Source organism: Larimichthys crocea, unplaced genomic scaffold (assembly GCF_000972845.2).
Source record: "Larimichthys crocea isolate SSNF unplaced genomic scaffold, L_crocea_2.0 scaffold661, whole genome shotgun sequence".
Lineage (NCBI taxonomy): Eukaryota > Metazoa > Chordata > Actinopteri > Sciaenidae > Larimichthys > Larimichthys crocea.
Window position 1 is genome coordinate 14,969 of NW_020858706.1, and position 26,846 is coordinate 41,814.

Below are 26,846 nucleotides of genomic sequence, written 5' to 3' on the forward strand. Positions count from 1 at the left end.
ATAGTGTGCGCTTTCAGGCACACTCAATAATAAGCGCGGTGGATAACATATAGTGTGCGCCTTGCACGCATACTCAATAAGCGCAAGAAGAATAAGCCCGAGAGGTTTTTAAGAGTGTGCTCCTTCAGGCACACTCAATAATAAGAGTAAGCTAGTGAAACTGTCAGGGGAGGAGAACCAGCTACACGACTCTGAACGTTAACAAGACATTCAGGTGGAAAGTAGGAGGAACCTGTGAATAAGTGTATAATACATGCTCATCACCATTACTACAACATATATAGTACACATAGAAAGTATACATCAGAGATGTGCTGTGCAGTTTTCCACCAGCACTCTTGGTAACCTTAAATCAACTGTCCTCCTTCCTGTAGGCTGTGGAGGCCCAGTCACAGCACCATCAGGGGAGATCCATTCTCCTTTGTATCCCAGCAGCTATCCAAACAATGTGGATTGTTCCTGGGTTATCAGTGTGGACTCCAACCACCGTGTTTTCTTCAACTTCTCTGACCTGGATATTGAGAATCATAGCAACTGCTCCTGGGACTATGTGGCTGTAAGTGACTAATTTAGGAACATTTCATTTGTAGTTCAAGACTATTGTGACAAAGCATTTTTTTTGTTGCTGACCTATTAGAGCTTTCAGGCTTTCATTTTAATGTTTTTTACATTGCGTTGGTATATGAAGCCAAATCAGGGCCAAAAGTCTTGATCATTTGAAAGAAAAAAATTGTAACTTAAGACGAAAATTTCCAGCTTATTAAATTCCACAACTTCCACCCTCTGCTTGCGAGACTGATAGGACATTATTTAATTCTAGAATTCTAGAACTAAGTCAAATTAAAGGTACAATATATGAAATATTTACTGTATGAAACGAATATACTGTGTCATCAAAGATTAAGGAAACATGCTCTACTGAAATACAAGCTTCTTGATAAATTACTATAGTCAGTATGTTTCGTCTTTTAAAACTGACGAACCAGGCCATGTGTTTGTGTTTTGTTCTGTGTTTTGATCCGGTCTGATAACTACATAGCCAGATATGAAACATACTACAGCTATGGAAGCAAATAAAGTGAATCAACAAAATGAATGTTAGATTGTGTGTTCTGAAAAAACTCCATGAGCAAACACGTGGTAAAACACGGTAAATATTGGAGTTTATTTAAAGGATAAAGACCCTTGAAAGCCCAAAAGGACCCAGAGCGCCTGTTTTTTTTTGTTTGTTTGTTTTTAAATGTAAATGAAAAAATCTCCACCATCATCAATCCTATCTTCTCATGGACACTGTAAGATTCAGTCCAGTAAATGGAAACTTATGTAACGTAAACTTCTTAACAGTTATATATTTAACCTCTATGCAAATGTTTAACTCCTCTGCACATTTTTTAATTCCTCTGTACATATTTAAATTTAGATATATCTGACACATCTCGTCAAGTCTCTTAAGGTCATGTGTTTTGTTTTCTGTTTTATTGTGAAACGTTATGATTTCTGTTTTATTGTGAAACTTACCCTTCCTCTCGTTTCAGACCGCCTCACTTCCTGCCCCTGTGTTTTTCCCTCCAGTTTTGATTGTCTGCCCCGCTCTCATTAGATTCACCTGTGCCTTGTTACCACTCCCCTCTCTTGTGTATTTAGTCTGTGTTTCTCCCCCTCTCTGTGCCAGTTTGTTTTGTACCCCAGTGCCTTACGTCCCAGCCTTGAGTTTTTCCTGGTTTTTTGGATTTTGCCTGTTTACTGACCTCTGCCTTTGCCTAGCCCTTTGACTGATTACCGTGTACCGAACCTTCCTTCAGACCAGTAAACGGATTACGTTTCAACCCCAAACTGTTTTCGACTTGTGCTTCTGAGTCCTACCTTTTGGGAAATACCAGTTAACAATATCTTGGGTTAATTTTAATGTATAGTTCCTGTATGTTCAGTGTATGTTTGCATACTGTTATTGGATGACTGAATTTCCTTTGGGATCAATAAAGTATCTATCTATACGTATTCACACACTGATGGCACAACCCAAGGACTATTGGGCAAGATACTAAACCGGATTGAACCGCTGATTATCTGATTATCTGATTAGTGGATGACCCGCTCTATCGTCTGAGCCACATCCGCCCTTTATTGACACATGACTAAGCTGTAATTAAGAAAAACAAACATTTGTCTTAGTAATATTTGGCTGTGACTCAGCAGTCTCATCTATTTGACTGATTGGCTGGTGGTTTTATCCCAGGCTCCTGTTCACTGTCCTTTAGCAAGACACTAAACCCTGATTGCTCCTGATTGTCCAGCATCTTGCATGTTAATTCCACTGCCTTAAGTGTGTGTGTGTGTGTGTGTGTGTGTGTTAATCAGTGACCATAAAGGCACACAAGCTGCAGTGCATTTATGCAAACCATATGTATGTCCCTTTTATAGATCTATGATGGTCCAACCATATCTTCTCCTCTGCTTGCCCATGTGTGTGGCACCAGTCTTCCACCCTCCATCACCTCCACCCAGAACGCAATCTACGTTCGCTTTAGGTCTGACTCCAGTCGCAGTCACCGTGGATTCAGTGCTCATTTCTCTGCAGGTGGGTTTCCTTTAAACTCTATTCACTAGAACATGTGTTAATATTAGGTCTAAATATTAAGTCTCTTTTTACTCACTTATGCTATGCCAAAAGTTGTATTTTTGTCTCTGGCTATCGCAATATTAATGTAATGGTGCACAAAATATGCAAGTGATCTCAGATGAGGTGTACGGATTTGTTCTATGTTCAACAAAAACACAACGTAAGTAACTGTGAGGCAGAATCATCATTTGAATGGGTATTAGGGGTGTAACAATACATGTTTTTGTATTGAACCGTTTCGGTACAGGACGTTCAGGCTGTGCAAAGGTGAGTTCCCGGAACGGAAGTTGCATGTTTATTTTCTGCCAGTAACTACATGTTCAGCCCGTGTGTGTCATGGCTGCTGCTAGTGATAAACTGGAGCTTCAAATGGTAAATGGTAAATGGACTGTACTTATATATCGCCTTTCTAGTCTTCCGACCACTCAAAATGCTATCATCTGATTCACCCATTCACACACATTCATACACTAATGGCATTAGCTGCCATGCAAGGTGCCAGCTGCTCATCAGTTTGAGGAGCTAACCATTCATACATATTCACACACCGATGGCGCAGCCTTCAGGAGCAATTTGGGGTTCAGTATCTTGTCCAAGGACACTTCGACATTGTCGCGGAAATTCGATAAAGACTGAGAACACGATCAGTATTAAATGAGAACTTTATTCTTGGCCAAGGAGAGACAACAGTACGAGTACATGACTCGCAAAGTTCTCTCTACTGATAATACATTTAACTGCTCCTTTTGTAGACATTTCTCCCCCTTCCTCTCCTCTGAGGTCATAAAAGAGAGACTCTAATAGCATTGGGGGTTACCCTCGTAAATATCTACTTTACTCCCCTTCTACACCGTGGCTCGTACCAACATCTCTGGGACAGAGAGAAATGTCAAAACTCAAACATATATCAACCCATCAGGAGGCAGTCTCCTAAGTAGGACAAAGTTCATACAAAGTTAAACACAAAAATATAATTGTAAAGCATAAGCATAAAATAGTAAAACAAAGGTTAAAAGAATTTTTCCACTACACTTCCCCCCTTTTGATTACACATTAATCAAAAAAAAAAAAATACAATCATTTTACATCAAACATGACAATTCACAAGGATTCAAAACATGTCATCATACTGATTGCCTGTTAGAAATAGACGTTTACTATTTTTGTGAAGGATAGACCCTGCTGTGTCGATTACAAAAGTATATATATATAAAGAAAAATAAAAAGGGGAAGAAATCACATGTTTACATCTCATCCTCAGACGAAGCTGAGGAACCACAATCACTAGCAGGGAAAGAATCTTTCTTTGACAAAAGCTCAGCCTGTGACAAGAGTGCATACTGACCAGTTACTGTCTCGCCTATCCAACGATGCATCAAGGCTTTCATACAAGTCAGAGTGCATGTACAAAAGAATAATATTAATCCTAGGGTGATAAGTACAGGTATCAAAAGTTGGAAAACCATTGCGCCCCAGGGTCCGAATCTAGCGCTCAACCATGCATTAAAGGAGGTTCCTGCCGAAGCAGAGGGCCCAAACTCATCTCGAATCTTCTCAAGTGCATGAATAACAGATGTTATATTGTCATTATTATCAGGAATTAAAGTCACACATGCATCACCAGTCAAATTGAGGGTTACACACAAACCACCGGTACGTGCAGTAAGATAATCTAGGGCCATCTCATGTTTCAGCAAAGTCATACGATGAGATTGTTGAGTAGTTGAAAGAAATCTAAAGCCATTTATAGTCTGATTAGCAAACAAAGACATGGAAAATGTGACATAATCCATGTGGTCTGCCAAAAATGTCACACCATACCAGGGAAAAAATCAAAAATGCAATCACAAAAGAAAACCACACAATGCATCTCATCCCACAACCCAAATATCGTCTCTGATCAGCCATGATGATCATCAAATAGGATCTCAAACGGTTTTGCTTTGAGCGTACCATTCTCTCTCTCCACTGCTCCCCTACTCTGTGGATGATATACACAATGTTTTTTCATATCAATCACTAAGAACTGTCCCACTGCCTCCACTGCAGCATTTACAAAGTGTGTGCCGTTATCACTACTGATTCTTAATGATTCATCGTGGAATGATTTCTGTTAACAGAGCCTTGGTGACTGCATGGCTGTTAGCATGTTTTGCTGGAAAAGCTTCCACCCACTTAGACCACGTATCCACCATCACTAGACAATACTTCTTCCCTTTGTCTGGAGTTAGTTCTATGAAATCCATCATTAAGTGATCAAATGGTTTGTCTGGTGGTGGGTGTGCTGCTGCAGGGACAGGAATACCTCTTCCTGCATTGTAGGTTGCACAAATAACACAAGATTGACAATATTTCTGTGCATATGCTGCAAAACCTTTTGTAAACCAGTGTTGTGTTATTGCCTGTAACATTCCCCCTTTTGACACATGGTCTAACCCGTGTGTCAATTTAGCAAAATGAGGAAAAAAAGTATTTAGGTAAACAGGGCCGTCCATCCGGACCGAACCAAACCTTATCTTTGTATTGAGCTCCACATGCTCTCCACTGGGTTACTTCAGGAGGAGAGGCAAATGACTAAAATGCATAGAGGGAGTCAGGGAGTGTGTTTCAGAGAAAACAGACCGCCTCAGCTGGGGGAGGAGGGAGTGATAAATCAGCAGCGCGCTTGGCTGCAGCATCCACTTGCGCGTTGCCTTTAGATACAGAGTCTGTGTCACCTGTGTGGGCTTGACACTTGCAAACTGCAATCTGTTTTGGCAAAAGAATAGCATCCAATAAAGCTAAGACTTTGTCATGATGTAAGATAGGCTTTGCATCAGATTTAAGAAAATTTCTGTGTTTCCATAGTGTGCCAAAATCATGCACCACACCAAAGGCGTAGCGAGAATCTGTATAGATAGTCACTGAGCGACCTTTTGCTAGTGTGCAAGCTGCAGTGAGAGCTATCAATTCAGCGGCTTGTGCCGAATAGTTAGAGGGCAAAGAGCCCAATTGCACTATGGAGTGATCATCACATACAGCAAAGCCCACTTTGTTTAACCCAGACTGAGTATCTCGAAAGGCAGAACCATCAACATAAAAGACAAGATCAGGGTTAGTAAGAGGAGTCTCTTGCAGATCGGGTCTGGGTGTGCAAACCTGTTGAAGAATAGCAACACAATCATGAGCTTCACCATCATCTGGAGAAGGTAAAAGAGTAGCAGGGTTAAGAACAGTGCATCTTTTCACAGTAATGTTAAGCATATCCAACAAAACAGTGTTGTATCTTAACCAACGTGCTGTTGAAAGATGAGAGGTTTTCTGTTCCAACAGGATCATAGAGACTGCATGGGGAACAAGAAGAGTTAGATCAGAATATCCAACAATTTCCCTAGAAGCTAAAACAGCTTTCTCTGCAGCCGCTACTGCCCTGAGGCAGCGAGGCAGTCCAGCAGCCACTGGGTCTAACTTAGAAGAGAAATAGGCCACTGGTCTCAGCCGCCCTCCATGTTCCTGCAAAAGAACTGATGTCATACAACCATTCTTTTCATCCACAGTCTGAGTAAAAGGCCTGAGTGGGTCTGGGAGGCCTAATGTGGGAGTTGACTGCAATAAAAGCTTCAAATCAGTGAATGCCTGTGTTGCATCATGAGTCCAGGTCAAACGGTCTGAAGATTGTAGACCCTTACCATAAATTAGGGCTCCCAACGGGGCCTCTAACTCAGCATAGTTAGGGATAAACTGTCGACAATAAGAGCACATTCCCAAAAAAGACATTAGTTGTTTTTTGTCAGAGGTTTGGGCAATTTTTGAATAGCTTCTACACGTTTGGGTGAGAGGGATTTGCCCTCTGCTGTGATCACATGACCCAGAAAAACAACTTCCTGCTGTACAAATTGAAGTTTAGACAAACTGGCCTTATGCCCATGATCAGCCAAATGCCTTAACAGAGTCACTGTATCAGCCTCACATTGCTCTTTAGTGGGACTACAGATCATCAAATCATCAACATACTGCAACAATGCTGTGCCAGGGGTCAGGACTAAAGGCTCTAAGCTGTCCTTAAGAGCTGCATTGTAAATAGTTGGACTCTCACAATAACCTTGACACAAATGAATGAATGTGTATGGTTTGCCATTAAAGGTGAAAGCGAACCAAAATTGACTATCAGGGTGCACTGGCACACTGAAAAAGGCATTTGAGAGATCAACCACTGAGAAAAACTTAGCATCTGCAGGCACTTGTGATAAAAATAATGTAGGGATTTGGAACATTGGGAGCACGTGGCTGTACTGCAGCATTCACAGCTTGTAGGTCTTGTACAAATCGCCATTCAACTGGTTGGCCTACATCCCTAATCTTTTTGACAGGGAATAAAGGTGTGCGAACCGGAGAACTAGGACATGGAACAATTACGCCTGCTTGCAAAAGGTGATTGAACACTGGAGTAATGCCATCAATAGCCTCTTGTTTTAAAGGATATTGTTGTTTGCATGGGCGAAAGTCAGATTTTGCAGTTATCATTACTGGCTCACAACCCTGAATTAGTCCTACATCATATTTATGCTTTGCCCACAGAATATCAGGCACTTCTTTCAGAGCAGGTACATGCTTAACATTCTCTGCTGATAGTAAGACATATTTCTTGTGTGAGAATGAGTCGTTCAGCGGCAACAACTGCACAGTGCGTGTGCCGTGGAAAGAAGACTGTAATGACTGTTTATATACCTGCAGCTGGGGAAAGTAAGTGACCAGTGGGTCACTTGTACTTTGCCAGTCTTGAATATGTACACATCTTTCTACAAACAACCCCAAATCTTCCCATCTATCCTTCACGTGTTTGGAAAAAGACACGCGAGGAAAACAATTGTTTGCATCAAAAAGTATTTTCTGATTCTCAGTCAAACAAACAGAAAGCGCTGCGCGGTGGTCATCCCAGAAAAGGGAGACCGTGGTCAGTCGTTCTTGTGTCACTTGGAGCCATGTGTGTTCATAGTCAGAGTCCGGGCCAAGATTCACATGAGATGTACAATGTAATTCATTGATTGTTAGAAAATCTGTATCTGATCTGTAACTTCCACTGATATGCATACAACAATTGTCGGGGATCATGCATAACAGCTATCAATGATTCATCGGGTCTTGTCAGGGAGGTGTGAGAACTCACCATTAACCCGTCTGGAGTCGATATCAAACATATCCCCAATTTACACATGAGATCTCTGCCGAGCAGATTAACAGGGCAGAGATGTGAGAATAAGAATGCATGCTTTATTTGCTCCCCCTCTGGTGTAGTACAACGCAGAGGAGTGGTCACCCTTTCTGTAATCGATTGGCCAGATGCTCCGACAGAATACACATGGTTACCAGTCATTTTTGGTGTGTGTGAAAATGTGGAAGCCATAATCACAGAATTTGTAGCTCCTGAATCACTTCAAACATCACTTCAGTCCCTTCTATTGTCAACACATATAAAGGAAAAACAGTTTTAGGATCACCTGCATATTGTACATAAGTTTCAACCTGTGGTGTGTTTTTCTGTTCAAGATATCTTATAGCATTATGTACATGAGCACGAACATGCTGGTGTGTGTGCTCCTGGCTGTCATCATTATGTAAACATGCATGTGGCTGTGTGTGTGTTTCACTTCCCTGTTCTGCAGAGCCTTCGGGTGATGTTCCTCGCCATTCGTCCTGTCCCTGTCAATCAGACATGCCGTATGCTCGTGCCTGTTCATCCGAAGCGTTAATGGGACAGTCTCTAGACCAGTGTCCAATTTCGCCACACCTATAACAGGCGTTGGGATCTTGAGAGCCTTGTCCCTGCTGACCTCCTCGTCCGCCTCCTCTTCCACCTCCTTTTCCCCCGCGTCCACGGCCTCTGCCTCGTCCTCGACCACGCTGCCCCTGCATGGTTGCCAATGCAGAATACATAGTGAGGGCTGCCATGTGCAGTTCTTTCTCAGTCCCTTCCTTCCTTGGCTTTCTTCTTCTGTTGCTGAGTCAGTTGTGCATGATGTGCATGTCGCTTGAGATCATTCAGTCGACATTCTTCTTTGCACCCCACATATGTGCGGATAACAATATCATGTAACTCAGGGAGCATACCTTCGAGGATGGAATTGCAGAGGTGGCTCTCCCATGCATCAGGCTGTGCACTGATATGCCCTGGCTGCTCCAGCCCACTGTGTTCGTTAAAGATGGCAGTCAATCTGGATACATAGTCATCGACCTGTTCTTCTGGTTTTTGTTTGCAGCTGGCTATTTTAGACATATCAACCTTGGGAGGAAAGGCTTTCCTCAGTGCGTCACCTAGCTCAAGGAGCGCATCTCGATACTCCATGTTTTTAGCATGAGCCCAATCTACGTGAACAATTTTCAACTCAGGCTTGGGAATACGTTGAGAGATTTTAAGCAGGTCTCCTGGCCAAAGTCTCTTTGCCAGAATCCTTCGTATTTCAACTCCTGTAGGTCGGAATTCTTGACAAAAATTCAGAAACTGTTCAATAAATTTCATTCCTGAGTTGCGTGGATCTGGCAGGTGTTCTGCCGCCTCTCTTACATCAGCTGCTGTCCATGGCCGATGCACGAGGATAGGACCATCCGGTCCAGCCACCTCGACCATGGGAAAGGTCGAAGCAGTCAGTGTGTCAGTCTTAGAAGCTTGTAGTCTGGTCTGCATGGTGTGTGTTGACTTGAATACTGGTGGTGCGGAAGGTGGCGGTGATGCAGGCAGCACGACATCTCCATATTCTTCCTTCTCTTCTTCTTTCACATGTTGATCTGGCTCGTCGTATCCTTGCTCCACACATAGCAGGTGTTTGTTGAAAGCGACGGGAGTCTAGGTCTGGGTTCACCTTCAGTGTATCCTGTTACAGTTCTGTAACAGTTCTGTTACAGTTCTGTAACAGGATACACAGAAGTGGGTGCAGTAAGAGGTGAAACATATGGTGGTGGACCTTGTGTTGTCTTCATTTTCTGTTTTTCACTATTCTTTCTCTCTGGTAATTCCTTCTGACACTGCAATCTCTCTCGTCTGTCAGCTTCTGCTTTCCAGTTACTCAAACACTTCCTATGTTTTTCTATTTCTTCCAAATCCTTCACCTCTATGCTCTTTCCCTTTTTCATTTCTGACTCCTTGTAGTCTAATTTTCTTTCTAACTGTCTTATCTCTTTCATGCTCAAGGATCCCCCTTTAGGGAACCCAAATTCATTTGTCCATACATTAAGACAATCAATACATTCAGAACCATATTTTGAGGTCATAATTGAGACGATGGGGCCTCCTGGAGGAGTCAGCAACTTAGACTTCCCTATTCCCATTTTCCAATAATGGGTGAGAGCTCTCTTTTATTCTCACAGGCGTCCCAGGAGAAGGGTGATTCGTCTTTAGTCTCAATCACTCCAGAAAGACTTGTACCCTAAGTACAGAGATTGGACTCTTGCCAATCCCAGATTGGCCATTAACCAATCTTGATCCAAGGTTGGCCTTTAACCAAACCGGTCAGTCTGGTTACCACTCGCCAGGGCTTACCCCTTCACCACACTATGCCTCTTTTCTCTATTTTTTTTTTCTTTTTTCTTTTTTTTTTGTTCTCAAGAAACTGAAAGACTCTCACCAGATTTCTTTATCTTTTGTGTTCGTTGAATCCCAACGCTGGCGATCACGGACAAAATTATCAGTCCTCCTGTCTCTTAATTGTTGATCGAGGTTGGAGGCTGGATTTCTTTTCCAATCCGGGGAAGCCACTCCACTGGTCACTGTCCGGACGACCGGTCGGGGGATCCTGTTCGTGATGCCAAGTTTGTCGCGGAAATTCGATAAAGACTGAGAACACGATCAGTATTAAATGAGAATTTTATTCTTGGCCAAGGAGAGACAATAGTACGAGTACAACAGTCGCAAAGTTCTCTCTGCTGAAAATACATTTAACTGCTCCTTTTGTAGACATTTCTCTCCCTCCCTCTCCTCTGAGGTCATAAAAGAGAGACTCTGATTGCATCGGGGGGGTTACCCTCATAAATATCTACTTTACTCCCCTTCTACATCGTGGCTCGTACCAACATCTCTGAGACAGAGAGAAATGTCAAAACTCAAACATATATCAACCCATCAGGAGGCAGTCTCCTAAGTAGGACAAAGTTCATACAAAGTTAAACACAAAAATATAATTGTAAAGTAAAGTAAGCATAAAATAGTAAAACAAAGGTTAAAAGAATTATTCCACTACAACATGCAGACTGGAGGGGAGCGAACTGGGGAACGAACCGCCAATCTTCACAGCCGCCCCTTCAAGACTCTCCCCCTGTTGTTAAAGTCCCCTGCTTGTGAACATTTGGGCTTCCTGGTCAAATATTGTAACAGAGAAAGACGTGGAAAGTGGATAAAACAAGGGCAGTGTGCTGACACTGTTCAGCTGAGATCCGGTACGTTTCTGGCAACACAACAAACATGCTAACTCACCTGAAACGGCACCACCCGAGTGTGAATATGTTAGTGCTGGGGTGCTGTTTAGCTCAGTCGGTAGAGCAGCCGCCCCAAGCACAAAGGCTTAGTCTTTGCCGCGGCAGCCCAGGGTTCAAATTCGACCTATGGGTCTTTCCCGCATGTCATTCCCCATCTCTCTCCCCATCTCTCTCTCCCCACGTTTCCTGTCACTCTTCAGCTGTCTCTATACAATAAAGCTCAAAAAGGCAAAATATATATATATGTTAGTGCTGCACTTGACTTTTTTTACCTACTTACTTTTAATTTTTTATTTGTTTATTAGTTTATTTGAGAATATTTCTTTTATTGGAAAACTTATTTTATATATATTTTTTATTTATTTGAGAACATTTTATTTAACTTATTACCAGGCAGCACTTTGCAGTAGAATTTTAAATAAAATTGTATTTTCATATTTTGTATAATGTTGTAAAACAGTAATGAATTGTTGGTTTATAAACACGCAAATAAACTACAAAAAAAAATTAGGTTTTGCATTTTGTTTCCAATTCTGAGGTTTTTTTTCAAAATACATTAAATATATTGAAAAATAGTTGCTGAAAACATGTGAAAAGACTTTTTGCTAAATACGGGCTCAAAAACAGCGACAAACATTTTCAACACTGATGCATCTTTAAATCATAATTATCCTGACTGTGTGTCATATACCAAATTAAAGCTAAGATCCTGTACATATATGGAAAAATTCTGATACTTTTGGAAAATTGGTCTATTTATTATGATGTTCAATGACGAAAAAGCATACCAATTACAATGAAATGAAAAGGGGAGTGGTACCACAAAAAAATGATTATGGAAGCAATCATCAAACACAAATCCAGTTACTTAAAAAAAAAATCTGTAATTTTATTAGTAAAAATTAGATAGGCTACATTTCATCTACCTCATGGGCATTTGTGTAATATTTGGACTATACACAGGATAATGAAAAAAAAAGTCAGAAATCACCAAAATCTTGGAAGACATGTGAAATATGACAACCATTTTTACATCAATATTTAAATTTATACTATTTACATTTACACACATAATAAATAGGCTACATATCAACCTCATGTGCATTTGACTATACGCAGGATAATATGAAAAAAAAACAAAAAACAAGTCAAAATTCGCTAAAATGTTACATTGCACAGTGTACATTTACAAACGTTTACAACACTCACCAGTCTCATTCGTTTGGCAAGCCCATGCGGGGTTTTTTTTGGTCTTCCCACACCACGTGTTGAGGGCTGAGCAGGAATCACATCTGCACAGACAGTATTGTTATTTGCATCAGTGACACTCTCCTCTGTTGCTGGGTTCGGACACACTACATCCCTGTATTGTTCTGCTACGAACTCGTGAATCTCCTTGAACAAGTACCTTTTATGGTCATCACTAAGGCCTTCAGGCTGCAGAGCAATAGGTTTCTTGACAGGCACATTATCAAGATTACACCTAAGCAGCTTGTGTGTGACTGGCTCTGACTGAGCTAAGGTCTTACAAATCACACTCCCATCCACTCTACACTCAATGTGATGGAGTAGGTTGATGGATGGGAGCCTCTTAAAAAACGGTGAGAGGTAGGTGTCCCAACCATACATAGGCACAAAGACATTTCCCACCTCATCACCAACAGAGCTGGGGAATCAACACTCCACTAGGAGATGCCTGGCACACAACATTCTCAATATCAGCCAAGCAGTCAACCTTTGAATGCCTGTATTTGCGTTTGAACAGGCCAAACATTGAATCAGGAGCAAACTTAGTATGCCCGGCTAACATGAATGAGAGGGTTATGCTTTGATGCTTGCCTGTTATAACCCTCCAGAGAAGGTACTGAACCATGGCATTATTTTTATTTTGACCTGTGCAGTTGTCTGCATGTAGATGCAAGCGGGCCTCCTTTACCCCATAATTGTCAAAGAAATAGTCAAGAAGACTGATCACACAGTTGGCCCCTTTGCTGACTACAGTTGCCTCGTCTAGAAGAAAGATCACCATCTGTGGAAGTCCTTCTGTTACGACACCGAAGACTGCACACTTACGAGGTGTCTTGAAGAAGATGGGTCCTGGCTGCATGGGGTCATGAGGATAATGTAGCTGCTGCGCGAAGTCAAAGCTGTAGTGAACCTGTAGTGAAGAAAGTGCAACTGTTTACTCTATTTTGTCAACACATTATGCTTCCTGTAAAATCAACGGCAGTGAGGGCATAATATTACTGTGTAGTACCTTTTATAACATCTCTATTTAAGTCAGTGCTCTGTAAGTTGACTTCTACTATTCAACCATGTCCATGCTTTGCACAAGAATGACTAATTTATAAATTGATAACTACTATAAGGGGAAGTAAAATAAATTACCTCAAAATCATGTGATGCATGTGGTGCAGTGTTCCCAGGCGCCATCAGCTTGGTGATGCCATTCTCAGCTAAAACTTGGCGACACTCCTGGACCTTGCAGTTGTAGTATGAGCGTTCTGTTGTGGCCTGCAGCAGATGTTCCTCAGCTTTTGCAAGTGCTGCCGTTTTCTCCCCCAAGTCTTGTTTTGAAGCCCTAATCAATAAAGCACTGTTCTTCTGACAAGTCCAGCATAGGTCTGACATTGGTTTCATTGGCAATACATTTGGTACGTACTGCTGCCAGAGACGATAGAATGTGCGTTCACTCGCAGTTCGATGACCACTGGCTTCACTGGAGTCACTATACAGTTTGTGGATGGCAGCTGAGCTGACGGAGGAGGGCAGTAGCTTTAGGTCATCCCTTTTGTATCCTGGAATTCTGCCAGGAAGCAGAACAGCATTTTCTTCTGCATAATTATGGATAAATGTCACGACTCTTTCAATGTCATTTACTTCCAATGCATGCTTCGGCCACTTTTCCTTGTTTCCATGGGTCCTCGGGATTACGCCATTTTGTAAGTAGTGCTTGAGCAGTGCAGCCAAGCAATCCTTGAATACGCCATGTATGTATATGAAAGTGTCACAGCAGATTTTCTGTCCTTCATAAAAGTAATCCAGACGATAACGTTTACGGGTTGCCTGTGATCCCTTTTTTGAATTGACTGTTTCTTGCCCACAGTGTAAATGGCTTCTGATTTGAGCTAAAACTATAAGATCCAGTGCAGTGTTGTCCATTTCTAAATGTCTCATTCTAAGTGACAACAATTCCTCCTCATTGAAAGATGAACTACTCTGTTTCCCATTGAAATACTTTCAGGTGCAGGAAAATCCCTTTTGTAGTTTGACGTCTGGACTTCCAGCATTAGAGGCGAAGTCTTCATGTTGGATTTGCCTCTTCAGATCAGCCAAACTAGTAGTGATGTGTCGGTTGCGAACAAGCCGGTTCAAAGAGCCGGCTCGTTTAAGTGAACGATAGGAGCCGGCTCCCGTCCGTCCGCGAGCAGTTCTTTTTTTCTCTTTAGGAAAAGTACCTGCAGGCACTGCGGGCATTGGCTACGGGTGTCACTGCATGCTGTGCAACCAATCATGTGAGGATTGACAAGGAGCATACCACCAAGCAGGGAGGGGCGGGGGTAGCACCACTGAGACTGTGACAGGAGACAAGAGGAGGGAGACACGCTGAAGGAGAGAGAGGAGTGTGGTGCAAAGATATATTATTTTTTTACACTATACCAAAAACATTTTGGTTTTATTTGTCCATATGTCAGTGGTGGGCATTAACAAAGCACATTTACTTGAGTGCTGTTATTTAATTTCTCTTTTTTTCAGTACTTTGTGTGTGTGTGTGTGTGTGTGTGTGTGTGTCTGTGTGTGTGTGTGTTTATATAAATATAAAAAAATAAAATGTCAATAGCTGTCCTTTTTTAAAATTTCTATGCTTAGGCGTTTATATCTGCTTTGTGTAGCAGAGTGGTTCTTTAAGCAAGTTAGTGCATTCATTGGGTGGTTTCGGGGAGTTACAATGGATTTTACAACTGTAAATGCAGTTGGCTACAGCAAATTATTGAAATTCAAGTGATATGTGTTCAAATACAAATCACAAGTAAAAACAGTGCTAAATTTGCCTGAATTATAAAAGGTAAAATGAAGAGCCACTTGGGAGCCGAAAGAGCCAGCTCTTTTTGGTGAGCTGAGCCAAATGATCCGGCTCACTAAAAAGAGCCGGAATTCATCACTACAAACTAGCAGCTTGGGGCTCAATCACCAAAACAGGAGTGTCTCTGTCCGCAACATCGTTCAGCTCAGTATCTGAAAAAGCAAGAATAGATTTGTTAAGTTCTACAACAATCTACATGTCTACATGTCCAAGTCATATTCATATGCTATTAAACAATGATGACAAGTAATATTATGTTGTCAGTCAGACTTAATATGCATTCATCTTAAGTCAGACTGACTGAAGATACAGTAGGAACAGATTAGACAACATGTAGAGACGGTGGAAACACAGCAGTCAGTATGACTCAAAGTAAACTAACTTGAAGAGTTTTACCACATACGTTCAATATGGTTGATAGCAGAAAAAAACATATCACCAAGCACCTATTTTCATCGTCACCTTATTCACTACGATACATTGGTACAATTACTACGCAGTCACGACAGGCTAACAGCTAGTTACATTCAGTTTAGCTTACTGCTAGTACAGTGGTTAATGTTAAACTTACCTTCATATTCTTCATCGGAATTATCCAAGACCGAGTCATGTTCATCCTCATCTTCATCTTTTACAAAATAATCTATTATTAAAGTGGTTATGTCGCAGTTTGAGGCAATCGCTCCTAAATTGAGGGCATGCAGTCTGTTTAAACATTCGGCTACCTTCTTTTCCTTCGGCGGCGCCATCATGTCAGATGGGGGAAAAAAAAAAAAAAAAGAATAATCGCCTCAGAGTTTGTAACTAAACCAAGACTTTGAGAGAGATACCAAGCATACAATGGAAATGACAGACTGGTTAGCTTGACAAAAAAGTCTGCCTGTCGAAATCAAAGCATTGTTTTCGATATGTACGCGATAACACAAATCAATCCACACAGAAAGTGGCACCCAGCTAAAGTCGCAAATTTTTCTGCCTCCTCTTAAACTAACGTTATCGTAGCAGGTGCACATTGATTTCAAAGTCTGTATGCACTTTCTAATGATAGAAAATAAGTCCCTAAACTAAATCACACCCAAATCACCAGTTATTTATGCACATAAAGTAATCCCAAAGACAATAAAAAAAGCAACGCAAATGAATCAAACTTCTGGAATATTCTAGTGAAAACAAGAGGCGTAAGGTAAATAAAATCACAAATTACACTATTTATCATGTTAGAAATTGAATTTTAAACATTAAATCCTGAAACCTCAGAACATAATTTGTCATTTACTGCAATAAACTGATATAGCATGATATTGACATTTTTCTCGATATGCCTACTTTGACGGTCATTACTTCATAATTAGATGCGGTGACTTTAGCCACGTTCTCACGGGCAGGGTCAAATATTCCGCTGGCTGAGTTCCATGTCATTTTTTATTTTTTTTCTTATTTTCCAACAGCTTGTGGTGCAACTATTATAACAGACGATAATGGGGGAGCCATTGCATCACCACGTTACCCAGCACCATACCCACCCAACCAGAATTGTAGTTGGATTATCAAAGCACAGGAACCTTGTAAGTTGCATTAGTTAGCCTTCAGATTAGAAAACCTTGTCGTATACAAAGTGTTATACACAAAATGTTTTGCACTTTTAACCTTTGACTTGTCTTTCTGTGGCCAGTCAACCATGTGACGCTGTCATTTACTGACTTTGAGTTAGAGATGGTCTTTTCCAACTGCTCCCATGATGCTGTGAAGATCTTGGATGGTGACAACTACCAGGCACCTTCCATAGGTGTGTGTGTGTGTTGTACTTTCACTAAGGCACTTTGTGTTAAAAATGATTAGGCAAGCTATAAACTGTCAATGATACAATGTGTAATGACTTTCCAGAACTGAATTTGGTTCACTGTAACAAGTCAAGCTTGTTGAATTAGTGAAATAATGTGTACCTTTAAATTCTAATTAAAATATAATGTAATATTTTGTCAGGGTGCTACTGTGGCACTGAAATTCCTCACCCAGTGACATCGTACAGTAACTCTTTGGTGGTCAACTTCATCTCCGACCACTCCATCTCCAAAAAAGGATTCAGAGCAACCTACTCAGCATCTACCTCTAGTAAGGCATACCAGAATGTACTGCTCACAGTTCTAGCTTGACACACTTAGAACTGCAATCACTGCAAACAAAACAATATTACGCAAAATTTCATGGATACACACTGATACTAACTGAAGAGTCATTCTTATAACCCCTTCTGCTCAGGTTGTGGAGGGGATCTGGTGATGGAGAGAGGTGCATTCAACAGTCCTAACTACCCAGATGCTTATCCACCTAATGTGGAGTGTGTGTGGACCATCAGAAGCTCACCAGGAAACCGTCTTCAGCTCTCATTTATGTAAGTCAATGAGTATGAGCTTGAAGGTTCATTTTTGACCATGGTAACATATCTGTGATGAAATAAACTCAAAGTTTACTTAGTACCTTTTTTTGGAGCTTTTGGCAGTATCCCATAACCTTCAGCAGACGTACGTCTCCTGAGCCACACTTCCCAACAATGGCCTACAGCTAGGTCAAATAGGTCTGTGTAACAAACCATCTGGTGCAGACAGGTTTGAAATTTTCTTTTTTTTCTCCTTTTTAAAAAATAATACATTTTTATTTTGTCTTTATTTAGAGTCACATATTATCATTAACATACCACTTTTCCCAAATTTAGTTTTCTGTAGTGTCACAGAAAAGGTAATTCTTTCCATCACAAAGATTTTATAAATAAGATCATACCAGTCCTCTATAGATGGGCTGTTTGGGTTAAGCGGTTTCTTGCATTAATTGGTTTTCCAGCTGCTACACTCAGTAAACCAAACAGATATTTTTTATTTTAATATTAGCAGATGTTGAATGTAGAAACCCAAAAAGTAATTTATCCCAATTAAAAGGAACTTTCATCCCAAATATCTCTAATTCTGTGTAGATGTCATCCCAGAGAGCATTCATAATTGGACAGGCCCAAATAAGTGATAATGGTACACTTCCTGAGAGCCACATTTTCTCCAGCAACTGGAGGAACCTCAATGATGAGACTGCTACTTTTCCAGCCAAACACTCTCTAAGAGGCTGGGCTTGATATCTTCCATTGAAATTCACAATATTTTGTCCAGATTTCCTCTGTAATACAGCTAGTTTCCCTTTCCCGTTTTTGTTTAATCTAGGTGCTAGTAGTTCTGTTGACTCCTTGGAGTGCCTTTATAGAGTCTTGAGATTATTATAAATATGATGATGTACCTGAAGAAATCTAAAGAAGTTACTATTGTTTAAACCATGTGTCTCTTCAAAGCCCCAAAGCTGGTCACTGACCCCTGACTGAAAAAGGTGCAATATGAAGAGAGACCTTGCTTACCCTATCTTTTATAGCTAATATCTAATTTATTTGGAATAAAGTCTGGGTCATGTGAACACCATCTCAAGATCTTTAGTAAAGTAGGCCACTTTTTTTTTTGACAATTTTTGTTATGATTTGGTGCTATATAAATAAAATTGAATTGTGACGACGGGTGGTAAATAGGTGGTAAAAGAGGCGGACGCTGAGTTCACAAGTGGTGATGTGTTTATTCACTAAACAGGGGAAGGACTCTAACCGGAGGCTGGGAAATTTCTGTGGGTGATGACTGGGAATGAGGGAGACACGAAAGGGGGGAGAGGACGACGGTGGGGTGAGGGTCCGGGAGAGGAGCGGGTCCAGGTTGGCAGCTGCTGAGCAGGGGTAGGTGATCTGTAGCACAGGGAGCTCAGGGTCAAAAAACATGGCAGGAACACGGGGAGGGCAAAAAACACGGGAAGACCAGGAAAGCACAAGGAGTATCAAAAACACTGGGAGTAGCAGTCAAATTCAAAGGGGAGCCTGATAAGTTACCACGGGGGAAACTGTAAAGATCTGGCGTGTATTTCAGCAGGAGGGTGATTAGAAGATGAGCCTCAGGTGTGTGCTGCAGCAGCTGCCTGTGACAGGAACCCGCCCCTAGGAGGGAGGAAAAGACAAGGAGGGGAGGAGAACAACAGGGCAGCACAGACGTGGATGTAACATGAATTGAAAATTGAATTTAACTTTTACCAGTTAGCAAAGTTTTCAGACCCAAATTAATCCATTAATACTTGTTTCCATTAAGTTTCTAATCAATCTTTTATCTCCTTATCTTGCCTGAATAGGCATTTCCCCAGAGATTATTTCTTCAATTTCTTTCCATCTCACCTGGTAATCAGAGTTTCACCAACAAAACAAAATCCTCTGTTGGGCCAAAATATAATAAAACCATAAGCATGGGAGTCTAAGTTCTCCTCTATCCTTCACTAACAGGAGGGTTTGAAATTGTATTCTTGGTTTTCTCTCCTGCCAAATAAATCTCAATAGTAACTCCCATTCATTAAACTGTTGATCACTTATTTCAACTGGAAGAGTTTGAAACATTATTTGAGGTAAGATGTTTATTTTTACTGATTCAGTGTGTTACTCAAAACTCAAAAATGGAATTAAATCCCACCTCTTTATATCCACCTCTTTATATCCATATTATATAGGGTCATTAAATTTTAAATTGTGCTTTCTGCTTGTTGCTTTTTTAATCTGTAAGCCAATAATTTAGTCTGTATTTTCTGATTCAGTTGGTTGAAATAGAACTACTAGAACTACTTTATCCCTGTAATACTATTGGCTTACACTCTGGGGGATGTTATTTTCAAGTCTTTTTGCTAAAATATGGGTGAAGATCTTATAGTCCCAGTTTGGTACACTTGTCAGCTGATAGCTCCCAGGGCTTACCCTCTTTTGGTATCAAAGAAATCACTACCTCTCTCCAGAGAAGGGTGGAGTTGTGCCAGTTTTGAGTATATGATTATATGTGATTCTCATATTAGGGATCAAAAGGTCTTTCATTTCCTTATACCACTCAGATGGATATCCATCTGGACCTGCTGCCTTATTAGCTTTTAAGTTCAGTATTACTTTTTTAATTTCTTCACCTTGCCACCCGCCATGAAATGGAAGAACTGCTTTATGGAGGATGAACTGCTTTATGGAGTCTAGTGTTGCCACCCGTCCCGTTTTTCCCAGAATTGTTTTCTTTTTTCATCAGCTGTCCTGGGAAAAAAAAAAAATCAAGGAGGGACAACAGAGAGAGAGAGAGCTGTGTGCATAGAACAGGGTGCCAGAGGGCCCAAAGTGACTGCGTAACTGACAGAAATGTGACAGAATAACTTCATAAATACTATTTCTTGTCACAGTCAGTCCCCGCACTGCCTACTCCAGTCTCCAGCTACATCATACATACTGTACATCCACTGGTTGGTTGAAAAAGAAAATATCCCGCCTGGTAACGTTTGTCCATTGACTGCGCTTTCAGTCTGCCGAACACCTATTTTACATGGCACAAATTGTGTCTTGGGAGACATGTTTTTTCCCCGGGACAGCTGATGAAAAAAGAGAACAATTCTGGAAAAAACAGGATGGGTGGCAACACTAGACTCAAATATAAGCTAAGATGGCGGCGTGCAGCAGTGCAGCGGCTTCTCATGCTCCTGGGGTCAAGCCCCCTTTTAGCGCTTTTTCCGTTGGTCTTGAGGCCAACTTCACCCGTTTTGCTTGTGCAAACAAGCGTATAACGTACAGCCGAACCAAACTTATTAAAATAAGGGATGGTTCGGGATCGGAGCCCTCGGACTCAGGGCCTTGCTGGGCAGACTGCAGCTCCTGAGGACACCGGATTGGCGCAGTGGTGTCTGCCAGACAGAGGGCAAGCGGAAGCAGAAGAGGGGCAAACGGGGCGGCCTCCTTGTTCCTCTCCAGTGTCCGCTCCTTGTATAACAAGATGGACCTGCTTCGACTGAGGCAGAGGGCTTACCATGAGATGAGGAACTGTGTGGTTCTTTGTCTTACGGAAACCTGGCTGAACGACAACATGCCAACTCAGAGGACCATCACCGTGTGTCCCAGTGATGCTGATCACTTCACATCCAACAATCCACAGAGTATGTGGAGGGGCATAAAGTGCGTCACAGACTATAACACCAGAGATGCACAATGCCACAGGGACCCCTTTCAGTGACAGGCCTGAATGACTATGGGCTGGTAGCCCTCACTCCGATAGCCATGAAGTAGTTTGAGAGACTCGTTATGGCCCACATCAAAGACTGCATCGGCATCACTGTGGACCCGCACCAGTATGCTTATAGGAAGAATCGATCCACAGAGGACGCCATTTCTTCTGTGGTCCACACTACCCTCACCCACTTAGAGAACAAGGACTCTTATGTTTGCCTGCTCTTTGTGGACTTCACGTATGCATTCAACACCATCAGACCACAGACTTTGGTTCAGAAACTGACTACAATCGGACTGAGCCCTACCCTGGACTTTTTGACAGACAGGCCGCAGTCTGTGAGGATCTGTGACGTCTCCTTCTCCTCCATCACCCTCAGCACAGGCTCCCCCCAGGGTTGTGTGCTGAGCCCCCTTCTGTACACTCTGCTCACACACGACTGCTCAGTGAGACATCTGAGCTGTCTGATCATGAAGTTCGTGGATGACACAGCTGTGGTTGGATGCATTGCTAACAACGATGAGTCCGACTACAGGCAGGAGGTGAAACACCTGGAGGGTTGGTGCAGGGAAAACAACCTCTGCATCAACGTGAAGAAGACCAAGGAGATGATCATGGACTAGAAGGGGCAGACACCTCCCTCCTCCCCTGCACATCCGACGGACAGTGGTGGAAGTGGTCTCCAGCTTCAGGTACCTGGGTGTACACATCACTGACGACCTCATCTGGACTCCAGCACTTCCTGTCTGGTTAGGAAGGCACACCAGCGCCTCTACTTCCTCAGGAGGCTGAGGCACGCTGACCTCCTTCTACAGATGTGTAGTTGAAAGCGTCATGTGCTTCTGCATCACCATGTGGCACTGCTCTGCGGCAGAGAAGGCTCTGCATAGGGTGGTAAAAGCTGCACAGGGAACTGTGGGACACAGCCTATCCACCACCACGGACATTTACACCTCCAAATGCAGGAAAAGGGCCTCCGGCATCATGAAGGACCCCACTCACCCCACACTGTTTGTCCCTCTCCCCTCAGGCAGTTGGCTATAGAGCATTAAGCGACTGAGGAAGACTCATTCCAGACTGAGACTCAGTCCAGACTGAGGAACAGCTTCTCCCCAGAAGCTGTGAGACTGTTGAACTCTGGAGGACCCCTGTAGCCCAGAATGCAGTTGCTTGCACGACCTGAACTTTGCAATTGCACAATTGCCACTTTAAATGTTGGCCTGTAGGACTGCTGTACTGTTGCCATATCATTGTCATTTCATGTTTTCATTCCATGCTCATCTGCAGTTAATCATTCACTAATATGGTGTTATACTGTTGTTTACTGTTTAGACTCCTGTATTTATTTTATTTTATATACTTTGTTTAAATTTGCATATTTTATTTTGTTTATTGCTCATCTGCAGTTAATCCTTCACTAATATGGTGTTATACTGTTGTTTACTGTTTAGACTCCTATATTTATTTTATTTTATATACTTTGTTTATTTTTATACTTAGTTAGCTAGTTCTATTCTATTTTACAGACGTAGCAACTCAAAAGTTCCCGTGTTTCCATGACGGGGCCGTGACTGGTCCTTGGCTGGTCCTTGACTGGTCCTTCGCAGGTCCGTGACGGTAATGTAATCCCCCGGGATGACGTAGTCAGTAAGGCCCCGACTGGAAATGCCCCTAGGCAGTCTGTGTGAAAACCAGCTGCAATGCCTCATTTGTCCACGGGGAGGAGCAGTGATGTTCCGCTCTCACCGTAGACTGTCTAAAGACACATCTGAACAGATACACTGGGGTGAGCCAATCAGCTGATCAGCGGATCAGTTGATGGAAAAAAAAAATAGTTGTAATAAGATAACACTGAGGCAGCGCTGCAGCCGCTCGTATCTGCAACTCTATGTCACGCACAACAACAACATGCCAACATAAACTTGTTATTAAAGAAAACTCCACTCGTAACGTCCGTTTTTAAGTAGATTTTTATGACAGTTGAAGATAGACAGGAAGCAGGGGGCAGAGAGACGGGGAATGACACGCAGTAAAGGGCCGTCTGATGCGGGATTCGAACTGAGGCCGGCTGCAGCGAGGGCTGTAGCCTCTACACACGGGGCGCCTGCACAACCCACCACACTTCCGACCACCCTGTAACTGTTTTTTAAGAGTTATATCTGTTTGATGCTTTCTGAAGCCTGCAGTATGAAACACATTCGATTTCTGAGTATTCCTCTGAAAGCCATAGTGGCCATATAGATAGTACAGTATACTGTACAGTATGATGGATACTGATGTCCAGCTGTGGCTTTCACTACATGCAGATTAGGAGCGAGCGAGAGAGAGAGAGCGTGAGAGAAGAGCTTCAGTAATTATGTACAGTGAGGACAGTATAGCCTAGATGTTGTTGATTTGGTAAACAGTGACCATAGGCTAAATGGTGTAAAGCGTAAATGGAAAGAATTACGGGTGAATCAAGTATGAAATAAGTCATGTATGTTTGGTTTTAATAAAGTTTGCAGTATAAGCTTACGAAACCATCAAACATATATTTAGGCATTCCATTAAAGACTTTATTCGCAAGGAGGCTAAGCCAGGCACAAAACAGGAGCTCGTCGAGGACATACAGACGTTTTGGCAAACGAGAGTCACCGTGGACTTTTACAACAGACTTATCTCTGGACTTTCAAAAGTTGTGCGGTGTATTATTATAATGGAGGGGGGCATGGTGGAAAATAAACAGTGGTGTCCAGGTAGAATAAAAACTAGGGCTGTCAATCGATTAAAAATTAACGGGAAATTAACGAATTAATCACAAAAATTTCTGTAATTAATCGCGATTAATTTATCAATAAATGTATCAATAAATTAATTGCATTTTTCTGAGACTGAAGCTTATAATGAATATTTATTTATGTAAAATGATCAAATTAATGTAGAATAAACACAGAGAAAGTATATTTAAATTTATTCATTTTATTGGCTTAAGGTGCACATATGCACAGTGCATATAGAAAAAAGCCAGAATGAGGAAATATACTGACGAGTGCCACACTCCTGTAGTGTAGAGTGGCGAGGTCCCGTGGAGGTAATTTCAGCAGGGTGTTTTGCTTTGAGGTGATATGTTAAAGTCGTGTTACTTCTGTGGAATTTCAATTTGGGTTTGCAAACTGTGTAAATTACCTTGTTTTTGTCCAACGAGCCGTCGGGCAACTTTTTAAAATGAAATGTTCCCCCTAAAAGTCCGTCCTTATCCATCTTTCCGCCATAGACTCTCCTTTAGTTAGGATAGATCATAGACACATATACATAGACGCCGCATTGAGCACGTTGGTCCGTTGCTGCCATACGTTAACGCGTCCGCCATACCGGATGTGGCAGATCTGCCCGTAAACTAATACAAGCAGGGCTGGTTTTAGCTATGGGAAATGTGGGCGACCGCCCAGGGCGCAGTCTCTGTGAGGGCTTTAAGTTAATGCCTCTTATACACCCATTAACACACACACTAATATATCTGGGAAACAAAGCTCTACTTTGCCACATCCAAAATGGCGGCGACGTCGACGTACGATTCAGCGCTCAAAAAGGTTATGGGTCAGTAATGGGTAAGTAAACAAAACCATGTTGATTGCGTTAATTTTTTTAAACGTGTTGTTTAAAATTAATCGACAAAATAAACGCGTTAATTTTGACAGCACTAATAAAAACATAACACATATACTGCAAACTTTATTAAAAACAAACATACTTGACTTATTTCATACATATTCTTTCCATTTACGCCATTTAGCCTATGGAATGGACGAAAATGAAAAGGAGTCATTCATGTTCATGAGCACACTCAAATCACAAGGCTACTGTATAGTATACAGTAGTCAAACCAGCTGCATTTTCCGCTCTGTGATTTGTGACACTGGAAGACCAAAAAGCCCATCAAGTGCAAACAAAAGGTTGAGCAATAAGAATGCTAATGAGGGGTTTGTATGGTTTACCTGGTCTAAAGCGTGCACTACAGTAAATACCTACATAACAAAGGGCTTCCAAAACGCTCGTCTCTGCAGCTCTATGTCGCGCACAACAACAAGCCCTCCCCTCCAAATAAACTGTTAATAAAAATAAAAAAAACTCTCGCTGGTATCGGCAGGTCTGACACAGGCCTGGCAGCCTCGTGACATCCGAACCGTTTTTTTGTAACTTTTTGCCAAGGGTTAGTTTGTTGTCTACATGCAGATAAGCGAGAGAGAGGCACGAGCACAAGAGAAGACGCTCCAGTAATTATGTAATGACTAGTGGTGGGCAAAGATTAATCGTGCCAATCGAACAGCTGATCGTGCCAGCGCTGGCTGGCATTAGCGCAATCAGCTGTTTCCCGGAGTAAACAAAGGCAGCTGTCCAGGTGGAAGCAGCATTTAAAAAAACAACACCAAGAAAAACCACGAGAAAAACACGACAAAAGCACAAAACTCTCTAAATTGCTAGAGATCGTGCCCCACACCAATTTCATAGCTGTCGTACGCACGTTTCTACAGCTATTGTTCCTTTGGCGACACTTAGATGTTAATAATGTTAATAATGTGAAAACAAGTAGTCATCAGAGTGATGTGCACATCAGAGACACACTTATGAACAATTAACACACCCACGTGTTTGCAATTATATGGGTGGATATAAAAGCATGCGTAATGTGATGAAGAGAGAACCTTGTTAGAGGACCTTGCAAATGGTGCAATCCGACGTGAGCGAGTATTTAAGGAACGCAAGGATTTACTTGCAAACCATGATAATTGGCTCATAAGCCGATTTCGGTTACCAAGGCCAGTGAGTTGTGCGCAGAGCTGCGGCCGGCCCTAGGGCGCAACGGGGGCCGGCGAGTAGCCCGGGGTTGCGCTGACTACCCTGGGGTTCCTGGCAACGGGCATTCCAGCGGGAGCTGGCGGATCGGTCAGGAGTGTGCCAGTCCTGAGCCGAGCCATGCCAGCTGTGTGGGACGGAATCATCCGAATGTCTTCCTGGTACATCAGATTCCCGTACAATGCTGTTGAACAGGCCAACATTAAAGCGCAATTTGTAGTGAGAGCCGGTTTCCCTGATGTAATCGGAGCTATTGACTGCACACACATTGCTATAAAATTACAGGATGAATTTGTTTATGTTAATGGGAAACATTTTCATTCCATCAATGTTCAAATCATATGTGATGCGTAAATGCAGCTAACTAACATCGTGGCAAGGTGGCCTGGTTCAACGCACGACTCATTCATTATGACTAACTGCATGGTTGGGAACAGGCTGGAGGCTGGCACGGGGCGCGATGGGTGGCTTCTGGGTGAGTAAATAGTTTATTCGTTTAATTATTCGTTTAATTGTCCCGTATGTACATAAACTCTTTACTTACGCCACCCATCGCGCACTGTGCCAGTGTGCCAATGCACATTTGGGCATGTGCGCATTCAAATATCATGTTTTTGGTTTTCTTTATTTTCTGCTGGTGAAATTAGAGCTGCAGAGCTTTCTAACAAGCCCCTGATTGTCTCCCTGTGTTCAGTATTCTTGTCAGTAAAAGCCGGGCGTAAAATGTCAGCCGTGGCGCCACACCTGTCCACACCTGTGTGTGCGCTGCTCGGTTCCC

General features: G+C 42.1%; 1 protein-coding gene across 1 annotated transcript in view; it reads left to right on the top strand.

Moving 5' to 3' along the window:
• Nucleotides 1-374: 374 nt before the first annotated feature.
• Nucleotides 375-26,846, top strand: part of cubn (cubilin (intrinsic factor-cobalamin receptor)) — a gene marked incomplete at its 5' end in the record, with an annotated part of 123,921 nt that continues 97,449 nt past the window's right edge. The window contains 6 exons of the mRNA XM_027276879.1: nucleotides 375-556; nucleotides 2,422-2,578; nucleotides 16,598-16,714; nucleotides 16,822-16,935; nucleotides 17,133-17,261; nucleotides 17,409-17,541. Of these exons, the coding sequence (XP_027132680.1) occupies nucleotides 375-556; nucleotides 2,422-2,578; nucleotides 16,598-16,714; nucleotides 16,822-16,935; nucleotides 17,133-17,261; nucleotides 17,409-17,541 (832 nt within the window). The remainder of the gene's footprint in view (nucleotides 557-2,421; nucleotides 2,579-16,597; nucleotides 16,715-16,821; nucleotides 16,936-17,132; nucleotides 17,262-17,408; nucleotides 17,542-26,846) is intronic.